Source organism: Macrotis lagotis, chromosome 4 (genome assembly GCF_037893015.1).
Source record: "Macrotis lagotis isolate mMagLag1 chromosome 4, bilby.v1.9.chrom.fasta, whole genome shotgun sequence".
NCBI lineage: Eukaryota > Metazoa > Chordata > Mammalia > Peramelemorphia > Peramelidae > Macrotis > Macrotis lagotis.
The window spans coordinates 129,468,198-129,484,273 of record NC_133661.1 but is presented as its reverse complement, the minus strand read 5'-3'; the positions used below and the strand labels follow the sequence as shown (position 1 = coordinate 129,484,273).

Genomic DNA, 16,076 nt, shown 5'->3' with positions numbered 1-16,076 from the left:
TACACTCTATTGTTTCTTATCAGAGGGAGGGAAGGACATCAAGGTAGGGGAGTACTGAGGAGTGGTATATTTTACACTTATTTCAATATCTAAGGAAGATGAGTTTCCAAAGAGAATGATGAAGCAGTCAGGTGATTATTGAGTCATAACTACAGAGTGACACTATAAATTGTTGATATTAAAAAGATATGTCTTTGTTTTAGATCATGAAAAGAACTTTTTCATTTCCTGCAGGAAAGCCCATCCACTCTCCTCCTCTTATTTGATTTTGGGCTCAACTCATCATCCATTTGCAATATTCAAGATATATGAACACTTTCTATCTGCAAATTATAGTCTGAACAATAGGCATTCTTAATCAAATTCAATTTTTCTTGCAAGTATATTTAGACCAAGATCTTAGACTGATTATAGAATATTATCTGAAGGTCATTGAAGAAAGTTGTCTCTCTTTTTGGATCTTTTAAAGCATCTTGGATTATTTTGACATTTTAGAAAGAAGCCACTTTGTTGGAGAATAGAGTCTTTAAGACATTTTGGTTATAATGAATTTCTGTTTTGTTGGACTGAATAAAATGCTTCTTTATATTTAATAAAAACTAATCACAATGGAGTCCTGAATTATCTATATCATTCAGTCAAATATGTAATGATAAAGATGTATTCTATGGTGGAATAGTGTTTATTTCATAATATTACCACAATCAAAGATTTGTCTTGTGTTTATAATGTTTATTGAGATGAAAATGTATGTGCATGGGGAAATAGACATATGGATTAGTACTTATTGATGTTTTCTCAATCACTTTTAGTGAATATTGAAACAGGGAATGACTAAAGTTTGTGTAACACAGTTTATGATAAATTCTAAAAATGAAATTATAAGTACTGGCAGTAATGTCTGGGAGTTGTATATGTGTGTGTATATACACATATGCATACGTGTGCACTAATGCTTGCATGGGCCTTTGGAATAGTTCCATCTTTCAGATACTTTGAGAATGCTGGTCATCACATGTGATGCTCCATCTTCCAACTCGGTTATTTTACCCTGGTTTTCCTCCATGTGTGCAATTTTCACTTTGACTTAGCTTTTTTTGGCTTCCATCAGGAATCAACTTAAATTCCACTGGCTTTATGAGTCATTTCTCCTAAGCCTGCTAATACCTTCTCTCTGAGATTATTTTTGCATTTACATTTGTATATACATACTAATTTGCATATTGTCCCTCCTTTTAGAATGTGGAATAAGAACAGTAGGCATATCTTTACTTTCCTTTGTATGCCATCTAACACAATGGTTGATATACTGCAAATGTTTAATAAATGCTTTTTGACCAACTAACTGGCTATTCTACTCTTGATGTGAAAAGAGTTTGCCATAAAAATATTTGCAGAAGCCTGGAGGGAGTTGCATGAACTGAGGCTGAGTGAGATGAGCAGAACTAGAAGAACACTGTACACCATAACAGCAACATGAGGCTGATGATCAATCTTAATAAACTTGCTCATTTCATCAGTGCAACAATCAGGGACAATTTTGGGGTATCTGCAATGGGGAATACCATCTGTATCCAGAGAAAGAATTGTGGAGTTTGAACAAAGGCCAAAGACTATCACTTTTAATTTTTAAAAATGTTATCTTATTATGTAATCATGCTATCTCTTCTATTTTACTTTTTTTCTTAAGGATATGATTTTTTCTCTCAACACATTCAATTTAGATCAGTGATAGCATGGAAATAACATAAAGACTAACAGACTGCCTTCTGTGGGGGGAAGGAAGTGAGATTTGGGGAAAAATTGTAAAATTCAAAATAAATAAATTTATTTTGAACCGTAAAACATATTTGCAGATCTTCTCTATCTTTCATCCTATTTCTTCTTTTCAGTTGCATTCTTTAATATACTTGGAATATCTTCCTAAATTGTCTTTAAATTAATTTCCCTCTACTACTTCTTGCTGTTTCATAGTGATGCTGATCATAATTTTCCATTATCATTGTCCAGAGGATTTTTCATAGTTTATATTTTAAAGTTTCCTTTTCAAAATGATCCTAATAACCAGCTATAAACTCTAACATTTCAACAGTTTGTATTCAGTTTGATCTTTATGACAATTCAGTGATCTCACAATTCAAGAAACTGGTTCAGGAATGATTCCCACATGAGTAGCAAGTTTCCTCTCTCTCTGTTAAAACAAACTGTTTTTTGATATTTTTTGGTGCTCATCATATCTAGTACCTTCTGATTCTTCTTTAGGAAAGTGCTTATAATATAGGTAAAATATTCTAGGAATATTTGAAGAGGGAAAGATCACCTTCAGTTTGTTCCTGGTGGTGGAGGAGTTGGAGATCTTTAAAGGAAGACCATTTTAGCAGACTGAGATGAGGAAGAAATATTTTCTGTATATGTAATAATGGAAAGTTTGAGTGAATACTTAGGTAATAATAGTGCAGAAAAGAACAACTAAAAGTTCAATTTCTTTTCATTATGCCAACTCCTTTCTGAGTTAGGTATTAAAACTTTGAACAAATGAAGATCTCAATTAAAACCCAACCTCGGGCATTTATTAGCTGTGTGACTTTGGGCAAGTCACTTAACCTCCATTTACCTCAGTTTTCTCAAATGTAAGATGTGGAATAATAATAATATTTATCAGGTGAGGATCAAGTGAAAGAATAAGTGTAAAGTGTTTAATGTGCCTGGTATATTAAAAGCTATATTATTATTATTATTATTATTATTATTATTATTATTATTAATTATATGAGAAGGAATTGTCCTAGCTTCAGTGGGGGATTCCAAAGAAACAGATTAAATTCCTGCTCTCAAGGAGAATTCAGATCTGACTGGGGGACAGCTGCATACTGAATGGTCAAATAGTAATACAAGGGAGTGTATGTTAAATGCCAAAAAAGAGTTTTACAAACAACAGGACATACAAATGTTCAAGGAGGAATGAAAACAGTATTGACTAGGATAGGAAGAGAAGGCTTCATGGGATTGGGATGGAGAGGCTGGAAATAAAATTTTTACTTTTGCCTGTGTACCTTACCTTTTCTTTCTTTCCTTGGTTTCTCTTCTCCTTTTTTCTCCCATTTTCCTCCTTCCTTCCCCTTTATGTTCCTTGTTTTTTTTTTTTAAATTTATTTAAGGCAATGGGGTTAAGTGTCTTGCCCAAGGTCACACAGCTAGTAATTATTAAGTGTCTGAAGTTGGATTTGAAGTCAGGTACTCCTGAGTCCAGGGCTGGTGCTCTATCCACTGCGCCACCTAGCTGCCCCTATGTTCCTTTTTTTTTGTTTAAATTATGAATCAGTAGTGGTGAAAGAGAAGGTAGGGGGAGTCATTTTGGTTTATTCTTGCTTTCTCTAGCTTGAGCCCTTACAATACATCTAGGACTCTAAAGCTGGAGTAGTGGAAACTCATTCAAGCCTTACAGTAATCTCCATGTCCTGGCCTACATTTCCAGATTTAGTGAAATGGATTGGAAGGGCCAAAACAGTGCATGTGTTGATGCCTGGATGTAAATCAATGGTAGTTGGACTGAGTACTGCATTTCTGAGTATGGCACTTCTTGTTAAAATTCCATTCTGCTGTGATGGGCAGGTGCAGACAAATGGCATGGTGGGATTGCCACTATTCAGCCAAAGATCTCAATTGAGATGATGAAGTCAGGGAAACAATATTTTTCTAAGGCCTAGGGATCTTCAATAATTCAATAATGCAAATTCAATAATACAATAATCCAAATCCTTCTTTCAAAAGTAGAAATCAGAAAATAATAATTCATATTTTCATAGCACTTTGGTATTTGAAAATCTTTTTTCTCCCTCTTACATTATTTCCATGAGGTAAGGAATCTTATTATACCCATTTTACAGTTGAAAAAATTGAGGCTCAGAGAACTGAAGTGACTTGCCCAGGGTTAATACACAGTTAGTATGCAAGTTGGAAATCAAACCAAAGGTTACCTAACTGTCTAGTAAATTTTCCTCTATGTCCCATTGGTTCTTAATGGTGAACTTTCTCAGTGACTGAGATAAAATCACGGATATCAAATTTTCCAATTGGCATTTAGTTGGGAGAGATATCTAATAGATTGAATAATAAAATGAAAATCTCGAAAGATGTTGACAGTCTGAAATGATAGGCTGAAGCTATTAAAATAGCATTCAAAATAGCACTGATAAATTTAAAGCGCTGAAGTTAGAAATTGGGTCCCCCAAAAATCAATTGCACAGGTACATGGGAAATGAAGATAGAAAATGTGGAGGTTTTAGTGGATTGTAAGCACAATGTATTAGCAGTGAAATATGGTAATCCCCCATCCCCAAAATAAAGGTTACATTACAGTATTGAAAATACAGTGTTTAGATCAAGATAGGTGATAGTCCCATTGTACTATGTACTGGTCATTGAATATCTGAGATAGCATTTGTTTCTGGGTACAAGATTTTAGAAAAGACATTGTCAACCTGGAAAGCATCTAGAGGAATCCAGAAACTGCAGGCAAGAATCAATTGAAAGAACTTAAGATGTTTGATTAAGAGAAAAGGAGACTTAGGAGAATGTTTTTAAATATTTGGAGGATTTTCAAGTATGATTATTCAACAAGGATCTTTAGGGAAGAACTAGGACCAAAGATTAGAGAGGTAGGTTTCCATGTGAAATTTAGAGGAAAAAATTTTATAATGAAAGCTGTCCAAAAGTGGAATGGGTTGTTTAAGGAAATGGTGAGTTCCCTGTCACTGAAGGTCATCTGTTAGAGACTGAATGAGTTTGTCAAAAATTTTATAGTTGAGATTAATGATTTGAGCAAAGGATAGAGTTAATGGCTGCTGAAAGCTTTTCAATTTCTTCAATTCTGTGATCTAATCATATTCCCCTATCAAGACACTGCACTACGTCACTCACTCACTATTCTTATGGGTCCTGCGCAACTAGCAGTCAATAGCCAGGGACAAATGTGGCAGGATTGATCATGGATTCATTGACTGAGGAAACAGAGCAAGTAGAACACAGAGTACTGGGAAGCAGTACAGGTTAAAAATCAATTAACAGAACTCAAAGGACAGTCCCTGGATGTTCCCAGTGCCAAACTCAATAGCATTAGAAACAGAGAGAAACTACTAGAATATACTTAGAAGTTCAAAAGTCTCAGATCATGGTCAGCAGGAGACATATTGGGAGGCAGTAAAGAGGAAGATAAAAAAGAAGAAAGGAGAAGGCAGTGATGAATCTATGGATTACAGGCATGTCAGAAGTTAGATTATAGTTACTTGAGTTTTTTCAGTGACTTTGTCAAGCTGTTTGGATAAGATATATATTATTTTCACCCCTCTTTTAAGGGAACTGTGCCTTGATTGATTAGGAAGCATCATTTCCTGGGTAGGGGTGGAAAATGACAAGAGACCTATTCTTGGAAAAAAGATCTCCTTCCATCAGAATGCTTTCCCTCTATAACTCCATTTGTTAAAATTGTACCCATGCTACACTCTTCATAATTTTCCTTTCATTTTAGCCCTGCTTTGCCTTCTCTTGCTCTAACACAATATCTCCCTTCTTTGAATTTACATGTGGTACAATGTAAATATTTATCATTTGAAGTTGGAGGATCTAAGTTCAAGTCCCAACTTGGGCACTTATTGAATATGTAACCTGTATGACTCACTTAACCTCTCACGGACCCACTTTCTACTTTTGTAAGATAAGGAGATTTTACTCTCTAATCTACACATAACTTTCCAGTTGTAAATCTATGAACTATAAAAGAAACTCTTTGTTCATGTCCTGTCAAGGTACATGTCCTGTCATGTATTTTAGTTATTGGTATAAGATATTTCATCTCAAGCTCTCTGAGGACAGGAATATATCTTATTTGTCCTGTATTCTGAGATCCCAGAACAATGTTGAATAAATGAGAGGTATTTTATTGCTAGTCAATATGTAGTCATTCCACTGTTATTAAAAAATTACTATTTTTGAAAAGACCAAATGGTCCTGCAAGAAAGGCAGATGCAGGAGCTAGGAAAGGAGTAAGCACATGACTTTTCAATATTATTCCTTCAGTCAGAGCATGAATGCACCATATGTGCTGGTGTGAAGAGAATGAGTACTTCATTCCTTGAGTGTTAGGAATGAGAACTACTCTAAAAACTCAGATGAATGAGTCAGTTCATAGTGAGCATCATAGCAAGACAATCCATTCCATACTCATAATTCTTTGTTATGAATATGCTTTGCAAGATTTCACATGTATAATTGATATTATATTGCTTGCCTTTTCAATGGCCAGGGAAAGGGCTGGAGGAAGAAGGGATTTGAAATTCAAACTTTAACAAAAGTCAGAAGTTAATAATATATTTTAAATATAAAAAATAAAAAATATGCAGAAGTAATACTTATTCTGTGATATTGATATGGAACCTATCATAATAATGCTCAGATATCATGTGCTATCCCTTTTGCTTCCCTCTCCTTTTGAAGATTATCTTATCTCAAATTCCCAGCATGAGTTCATCCACTTTTCCTATAAGGACATTAGTGTATATAACTTATAAAAGCCTGGATTTTAAAAGTAAATAAAAGAATGGAATCTTCAGTCATAATAATGACTTTCTGTCTTGTCCTAGGTGCTATGAAGCACATGGAAGGGGATAGGAAGGACATAAAAGCTAACTGTCTAAACAACAAAAACCAACATTTATTAAGTATCTTCTATGGGTGATGCACTGTATTGGGAGAAACAAGAGATAAGAAAAATATAATCACTGCTCTAATTAATTTTAGAATATGGTAAGGAACTGACAATAAAGTAGAGAATGAAAAAACTAATGAAAATTTATTTATTAAGCTTTGTTGTTCAGTTTTTCTCCTAACTCTCTGTGACCACATTTGGGGTTTTCTTGGCAAAGATACTGGGGTGTTTTGCCATTTCCTTTTCCAGATCATGTTACAGATGAGAAAACTGAGGCAAACAATCTAAAGTGACTTGCTCAGGATTACAAGCTGGTAAATATCTGAGGCTAGATTTGAACTCAGAAATATGAGAATTCTTAACTATGCCACCCAGCTGGATCTATTTATTAAGCTACCGAGATTAATAAATATGCCAAGCACTTTAAAAGATAATGGAGATACAAATATCAAATAAATATAATCCTTGTTTTCTAGGACCATAACTTCTTAAAAAAAGAGATAGCAAATGAGGAAAGCAATGACCAGAAAGTAGGGTTTTGGTTTGAGGAGTCATGAAGATAGTGAATGGAACCATAGTGCAGTAGACTATTGTGGCATTTTTCTTTTTAGGTTTTTGCAAGGCAAATGGGGTTAAGTGGCTTGCCCAAGGCCACACAGCTAGGTAATTATTAAGTGTCTGAGACCGGATTTGAACCCAGGTACTCCTGACTCCAGGGCCGGTGCTCTATCCACTGCGCCACCTAGCTGCCCCTATTGTGGCATTTTCAAAAATAATGAGAGAGTTGATTTGATTACTGCTCTCAAAGAAAGAGATGGAAAAGTAAGGATAGATGAATGTGCATGGGATGCATATGGTACCAAAACATATATAGCAAGACATCCAAGGTGAAATGACTGTGAATGGAATCTGAATCATAATTTAGGTTCAGCAAGATTTATTGGGTTGGTGAGTGTTATATACAGTTACTCAATTGAACCCCAGTGTAGAATTCCAAATACTTCAATAAGTGTCTGAGAGTGTGTGTTTGTGTGTGTGTTTGTGTGTGTGTTTGTGTGTTTGTGTATGTATGTGAGAAAGGGAAACATGATTTTGCCTGGAAAAATGCCATTTCAAGTGGGGAGATGTGGGGCATTGAGAAGAGAGATGGCAAGATGCCTGGAAAGAAAGGTTATGAAGAGACATAATATCCATATATGAAATAATTAGAAAAGAAGTGCAAATTAGCCCATTTTGCTAAATGCTTTGATACTCATGAGAGAGCGTGAATAAATAAAAGGAGGCAAATTGTTAGAGGGGTAAGACTAGTGAAAAGAAGGGATTTACTCTTAGCCTTAAGGAACTGTCATATGCTAAGATAGAGTGTTGCCTTGAGACTGGACAAGATGACTTCTTGAGGACCTTTTTTTTTTTTTTAGATTGAGAAGCTATTACCAAAATCACTCCTGGGATACAGATAAGAATAGTATGAAACTTTGATATTTGGTACAGTGGAAAGATTGCTGGATGAGGAGCTTTCAGGCATGACTCTGCTACTGATTAGCTGTGTGACCTTGGTCAGGTAACTCTGAATCTCAGATGATCCTTCTGTAAAATAAGGGGTTTACATGAGATGATCTCTAAAGCCAATTCCAGATCAATCAGTTAACGATAAGACCTTTAATAAAACATACAAACATCATTTTAAACCTGAGTAGTCTGGCTCTTTTTATCAGGACATTTTTAGGTGATCTCTCTTCACTGTCATAAATCCATGATTTGAAAAAACAATTCTGCTGATAAATAAGGGTGGTAAATGTTCTATATAGGTCTCCCAAAGTCACCTTCCCTTGTTCTATCTTTGCGCCTCATCAATATTTCTTCTAGAGCTCCTTTTATTGCTCTATCCCCCAATGTAAGCCGCCAGAGAAGTTTTACTGAGTAATAATGGTCCTGATACATAAATACCTGGATGGCATCATGTTTGAAATATCCAAGTGAAATATCTATGATTGTTGTTCATCTTGGTTTTCCTCATATAGTCCTACAACTTCGGGAAGTCTCCTTCATTATAATGCAACCTAATGAAATATATATATATTTACTAGAAATAGCCCTAGACTTAGAGTCAGACTATTTTCCTAAAAGATGAATTTTATATACAATAACATTTCAAAATTTTCAAAGCACTCTACATGCATTATTTCACTTGATCTGTACAACTCCTACAGAGACAGAAGGAATATTGTCATCGTTACCTTACAGATAAGAAAAACTTAATCTCATTCCTCTCTCCCACAACTTTTCAGAATTCACAAAAAAATAGCTAATCAAGACCTTAGTCCTTGACCCTCAGAATCTAATTCAAATGTTCTTTCCATCAAATTATGGTATCTTCCTGAAGACTAAGATTCAATTTCTGGTTTCACAATTGACTAGATATTGCTTTGAGAAAATCATTTAAATTCTTTGAGCCTCAGTTTCTTTATCCATGTGACAAAGCAAGTAGAAAACTAGGATTGGAATCAGTAGAACTTGAATGTAAATGATCTTAAATACTAACTGTGAGAATCTGGGAAAATCACTCAACCTTTCTATTTCAGTTTCTTCTTCTCCTATGGAAATAATAGTACTTGTATGAACTACTTCATAGGGTTGGTTGTGAAGATCAAATTAGAAGCTATGTTTAATGTTGTAAAGCATGAGATGTCACATAAATGCCAGTCTACTCAAGAGAGCAGTTAGGTGATGCAGTGGATAGAGACTGGCCCTGGAATCAGGAGGAGAGGAGTTCGAATTTGACCTCAGACACTAAAATTTTACTAATTGTGTGACCTTGGGAAAGTCACATGACCCTGATTATCTCACATTTAGGGTCATCTCCATTTGTTCAGATTCATATCTGACTACTGGACCCAGATGGCTCTGGAGAAGAAAATGAGGCTGGTGACTTAGCACAGCATCCCCTCACTCAAATTCAGTTCATGTACTTCTCATGGTGTCACCTCCTTGATGTCCTGGTCTTCATTGTAAATGAAGGACAAACATTATTACAGTCCACTTAGTCATTCAACATTCAAGTAAATTTATCAAGTGTTTATTGCTTGAAAAGTCCTAATCCAGTCAAAATTTATATAAGGTCCCTGTCCTCACAGAGAGAGCCATTGATAAGGCAATATTGATAAAAATTGATACAATGTTGCCTGAAGAATAAGAGGTGAAAAAGTGCTTGGGTGGAGGGTCAGACAGAGAATTTATTTATTGACAAATGCAAACAGGAATGGTATTTTTTTCATAGAATAGCTGCTATTTTCTTTTGGGATTTAAAAAAGTGTATAGCATTTCTTCATGAGAGAGAGAGAGATGTCATTTTGTTTATATTTAGAGGGTGTATATGAATTCAAGAGGACAAAGGGAGACCATTCTAAGCATAGGAAATAGTTTAAATGAGGGCAAGGAAAAACACAAGAATAATATGAGTGCAAAAAATGACCCAAATTGATTGGGATGAAGAATATATAAAAGAGATTGATATGAAATAAGTCAAGATATATCTATGGTGGTACTACATTGTGGTGGGTCTTGAATGCTTTTTTTAAAGAGATTTTAATTCCTTTTAATTTGGAGAGAACTTTTTTTAGCAGAAAAGTAACATCAACTCAATACAGAAGGAAGAATATTTTGACAGCAGAGAGTATTAAAGTGGAGAGGAAGAGAAGGGGAGAAAACCTACTTAGATTCAATTGCAATGGTCTTAAGTAACTGATAATGAAGGCCTGCACCAAATATGGATGGAAGAAATGTTTAAAAAGTAGAATCCACAGGATTTGTTTCTGAGTGGATATGAATGGTAAAATGGAAGGGAGAAGGTGTGAAGAATAGTGATCCCACTGATAGAAACAGGGATGTCAGAAGTAGAAGCAATATTGGGGGGGATAGGTGGATTGGGTTGAGTGAATAGTATGCTTGGCTTTGTAGATGTTGATCTTGAACTCCCAGTGCTACATCCAGTTTGAGAAGTCTTGTTGGTGATATGAGTCTGGAGCTCAGAAAACAAGTTAAGGATAGATAATTAGATAGGGAAAAAGGATAAATATTTGCACATGGGTCTGGGCATTGTCTGCATAGAACTGGTTGTTGAAATTAAGGGAGTGAATGAAATTTTTAAAGGAAGGAATGTGTGTGCATGTATGTATGTATATATGTGTGTGTAAATACATATATGTGGACATATGCATGTAATAATGGGTATTATATATATGAGAGAGAGAAGAGAAAAGAGAGAGAGAGGAGAGAGAGAGAGAGAGAGAGAGAGAGAGAGAGAGAGAGAGGGAGAGAGAGAGAGAGAGAGAGAGAAGAGTTTTAAGATGGTAGCTGGACTGTAAGAAGCTGAAGTAGATGTAGACCAATAAATGATTGAATAGATAGGCAAAGGGAAGGCTTTCAAAAATATTTTAGGTTTGTAGAATCCTGAGTATATCTGTGGAAGATGAGAAAGATGAATGAAAACTCAATTATTAAGTATTAAGATATGTATGTTCTACATTATACTAAATGCTAGGGATACAAATAGAAAAATCAAGATAATCTTTGCTTATGGAACTCCTGCTATGATTATAGGAAATGGCACATATAAGAAAGTTCAGATACAGATTGGATGGAATAACCTAAAAGTCCTAAGGGTGCAGCAATATAGTAGGTGTCAAAGTCCGGGGTTTATTAGGATGCACACTCTGGCTAGAGGTCAGTGATTTGGGGTCTGTGGAAGCAATGGCAAGGTAGAAGATGAGGCCTAATGGATCTCAGGGTACATGGCAGGGTAAATAAGAATCTGGTTGCCTTATATCTTATCCCAGTTATGGAAATATGTTGTTGTTCCCACTGTACACCCTAGATGGTAAATGGATAGCCTGAGGTTGAGGAAGAGGTAGGCAAGTGGATAGAGTATCAGTTGATGTAGTTGAACATGAATGATAAAGGCTATGACTATTGTAACAAGTTCATGTAAGAACAGGTAGCAGGAATGAAATCAATAGTTATCAATTAGAGGTGTGTAAATCACAAGTCCCACCCTCTCCAAGATGATCTCTTTTGTTTTCATTTCAGAGTTCCTCTGATAGAGAATCAATTCTGAACATCCTTCAGGTTCTCACTGAATTGCTTTCTGTTGGTAAGTATCTTTATTTCCTTATTTTTAAAATTTACTTTCCTCAGGTAAAAACAATGGCTTGGACAAAGAGAACCTAGTTTTGGACAGTTTTGGATACCTTCTCAGAGGTGATATTGTGACTAAAGCAATTTTTGTTCCTCATTCACTGAGCTCCCATTGACCAAATGTGATCATTTAGTTTTTCCTTTCTGAGATATGACTTAATTTGTTGATGGTGTCTTTTGAGATATACTGTATTCTTCTTATTCCAAACTCACCTCTGAAACTTCTCAGTATAAGTGAAAAAATAAAGTTACTGAAAAAAAAGGAAGTAATGAAAAAGTCAATGAAATCCTAAGGGACACTTGTCTTTTCATGTAACTTAATTATTAATAGCATAGTGGCGGGGGGGCTAGGTGGCACAGTGGATAGAGTGCCAGCCCTGGAGTCAGAAATACCTGATTTCAAATCCTACCTCAGACAGTTAAAAATTACCTTGCTGTGTGGCCTTGGGCAAGCCACTTAACCCCATTACCTTGCCAAAAAGAACCCTAAAAAAAACCTAAATAGCATAGCAGGAAGGGCAGCTTGGAGTCTTTTCAGTATCACTGAGGACAAACCTTCTCTGCCCACCTCCCCCACTAAAATAAAAATAGTTTAAACTCACAGCTTGAGTGTTACAGTGGACTCCCACTTCACAAAGAAAAAAAACTGAACTATTTGCTCCCAGATGCAGTAGGAGGTGTCTTGGGAGGCAGATTAGGTCTATGGGCAGAGAGATTACAATACAGCTGAATCAGTTGGGGCTGTTTCTAGGTCTCTAATTAACCTTTCTATGGCATTAATATCCTCCCTCTACTCCTCTGCATTCCTAATGTATGCCAACAAGCTTTCTGTAGCATCTCAATACCACCATTCCAGTTCTTGGCAGTTCCTTTAACTACATGAAATGTTGGCAGTTGGAGAAAATAGCTTCTTTTTAAATGGATGGCTAGGCACAGAAGTGTGGTGGTACCACTGAAGTCTTAGAGGAAAGGTAGTTGAATAGAACTTTTGGATCAGAAACCTTCATAATACTAAGATTTGACTTACTCTCTGGAAGAGGTAAACCCTGGTTATCTAAATAAAAAAATTATTTGACTTTTAAAGCCCTTTGTGATCTGACCTTTTTTACTTTTTTTGCACATGATTCCATCTTGTGACTGTATACATTTTGATTGCCTATTCTCCAAGCCTGGAATTCTCTTCCTCTATTACCTGCTGATTTTCTAATAATTTCATCTCAATTTCAAAAAGCCTTTGCCAGTCCTCTTCAATCTTAGTGCCTTCCCTCTAAGATTATTTCTAGTATATGCTGTCTATATTCTTGTTTGTACACAATTGTGTGACTTTTTCTTTTTTCTTCCATTCTTAGCACTTAGTATAATGTAGGACACATAATGAATACTTGTGCATTGCTTGACATTTAAAATTCTTCACATTTTGGCTCTTTCCTATCCTCCTAACTTTACTAAACATTATTTCCATTACAATACTCAATATTCTAGCCATTCATGCTGTTCATCATTCATGATGCTTTATTTCTTCTCTATACCTTTTCACTGGTAATTGCTCATTCCCAGAATGCTCCTTCTCCTTACCTTGACCTCTCAGAATCCTTATCATTCTCCAATGTTACCTTCTTCAGGAGGTCTTCCTGGTCCTCTCAGATCTTAGTCTTTCTTCTAAGAAAGGTTATCTTCTATTTATTCTTCCTTTGTTTTATGTCTACTGACTTTAGTAATTGCTGCTCTTCCTTTAGGAAGAAAAACTCCTGGAAGGACTTTTCTTTATCTCTTGCGCTTAACATGGCACTTAAAACAGAGAAAATGCTTAATCTGCTTGTTGATCAATGGGTTGACTACAAATTACACATCCATAAAGAATGCTTGCTATCTTATTTGAGGTTGTTCTTTAAGTTGTATTCCTAATAATATGTCTTCTGACATATTTTTTTCTACCTCAGTCAAGTATAAGCTTATAGGACTGTTCTCCCCATAAGGACACACACACACACACACACACACACACACACACACACACACACAGACATACACACAGACACACAGACAGATACACACACACACACACACACACACACAACCACACAAACAAAAAACAACCTATATTCCCAGGCAGGTAGCTAGGGACTCAGATGAGCTATTTTAAGTTCCATGGATCTGCTATGGAGGATTTATCAAAAGACATGGACTTGAATCATTCAGGATGAGAAGGACAGCATGGAGGCATTGAATTGAGATGGGCACTTTTGAAAGAAGTACTCACATAGTGAGTATCATAAACTCAACAAAGTATTAAAGTCTAGCAATTCATTTCATCTGCTCTTTTTTTCCTCTCCATCATTACTGCACATCATACCCTGAAGACTTCACAGAGGAAGGTTAGAGCAGATGTCTCTTATAGTCCCTTTCAACTATAATTTCCTAACATAAATATTGAGTAGTTTAGAAAATGGAAAGAATTTTCTTTTAAAAAAATAAACTGAATGATTCCTTCTTGTGCTCAGCTTTTTAGGCCAGTTTCTTGTTTTTTTTTTTTAATCATGATTAATTCCTCTATGCTTATTCCCTTCCTTAGGCACAGATCGAAGAATTCACTACATGATTAGCAAGGGAGGCAGTGAAGCCCTCCTCCAGACCTTGGTAGACTCCGCTCAGACAGCTTCCCCAGACTACAACATCCTTTTGCCTCTGCTTCGGCTGCTGGTCAAGGTTGGCCAGAGAGGTACCAACAGCTTTTGAACCCTGAGGTTGAATGGAATGAAATGTGTATTTTTAAATAATGAAATGCTTCTGGGAACTTCAAATGTTAAATGAACCTCTAATTGGACTAAGACAATGGCATAGCCATTTTTATAGTATTTATGGTACAAGAATAACTATTATAGATCACTCATACTAAAATCAGGGCATTCATGCTATTTTGTCTAGGTTTGAGAGAGGTTTCTAGAGGACAGTTTCATAGGGATGCTCTTGACTCTGCTGCTTAGTAATTTTTTGGTGTGATTTAGATGGCATACATGATATATATTTGATGATGACAAAGTAGAGAGGTAATAGATATTTTAGGTGATGGTCAAGTGAAAACACTGAGCTAAAAATAAATTGATGAAATTTAGCAGGGATGAATAAAAATATTATAAATGTGTTCAAAAATCAACTGCCCAAGTACAAGATAGTCCAAATACAGGACTAGGTAATTTGGAGTTTTATGGAACTAAAAGTTATACAATAAAAAATGAAACAGGTCTTGTCTTCAAAGAGGTCACTCTGCTTGGTGGAAACAATATATGTACAAATAAATACAGGATGATTGAAACTTTGATTGAAACTTCACAGGAGAAATGACATTTGAGAGCAAACTTAAAATAATTTATGTGTTTTAAGAAGTAGATATAGGGTATATTCCAGAGTTGGGGGACATGTTATGCAAAGTCATAGAGAGGGAATGGCAATTTCAGGGAATATTTGATAGACTGGTAAAACTGTAATTTATTGTATGAAAAGAATAATATGAAACATGTCTAGAAAGAGGTTGAGATCAGATTAGGAAAAACTTTAACTACCAGAATGAGATGTTTCATTTTTTTAAAAATAAACTCCAAGAGATAATAATAATAAGGAAATAAATGATTTTTGAGAGAGATAGAGCTATTTCTTAGGGGGATTATTTTTGGTAGCTCTATGAAGAGTTGATTGTTAAATGGGAAGAAAATGGAAAAGGGAAATCATTCCAATAATTTAGGTAACAGATATTGAAAGATATTGAAAGTATATTGAATAAGCACTGAAGTAGGATAGGTATATGAGTAATGAGAAAGCTATGAATAAAAAAGATGCTGTGGATGTAGTATCTATAAGATATGATAACTTTTGTATGTAGGGGTAAGGAGAAGGGAAGATAAAAGATGATTCCAAAATCTGGGGGACTTGGTAGAATGATAATGTTTTTAACAGAGCTAGGCAAAGTTGGAGGAAGGGTCTGGCAATCAATTCCATTTTTTATATTTTGAACTTGAGATATTGCTAGCCGTCCTAGCAGAGATATCTAGGAGATAGTTGGTGTTGCAAGACTGATTTTACAAAAGTGATACATTTGGAACTCATTTGCCTTGGATGAATCATAGTGATTAGTGAAATCATATATGCTAATATGTATATATGCATATATAGATATCTATGTATA

The 16,076-nt window shown here is 35.4% G+C and overlaps 1 protein-coding gene across 4 annotated transcripts in view; it reads left to right on the top strand.

The window, feature by feature from the left end:
• The window catches only part of AGBL1 (AGBL carboxypeptidase 1), a 1,019,050-nt gene that overhangs the window by 55,717 nt on the left and 947,257 nt on the right, over positions 1-16,076 (top strand). For 3 of the 4 annotated variants that reach the window (XM_074234136.1, XM_074234135.1, XM_074234138.1), the window contains exons 2-3: positions 11,789-11,852; positions 14,469-14,615. In XM_074234136.1, coding sequence (XP_074090237.1) covers positions 11,789-11,852; positions 14,469-14,615 — 211 coding nt within the window. Of the gene's footprint in view, positions 1-8,121; positions 8,265-11,788; positions 11,853-14,468; positions 14,616-16,076 lie in introns of all 4 variants that reach the window. The other variant, XM_074234137.1, reaches the window with a different exon arrangement.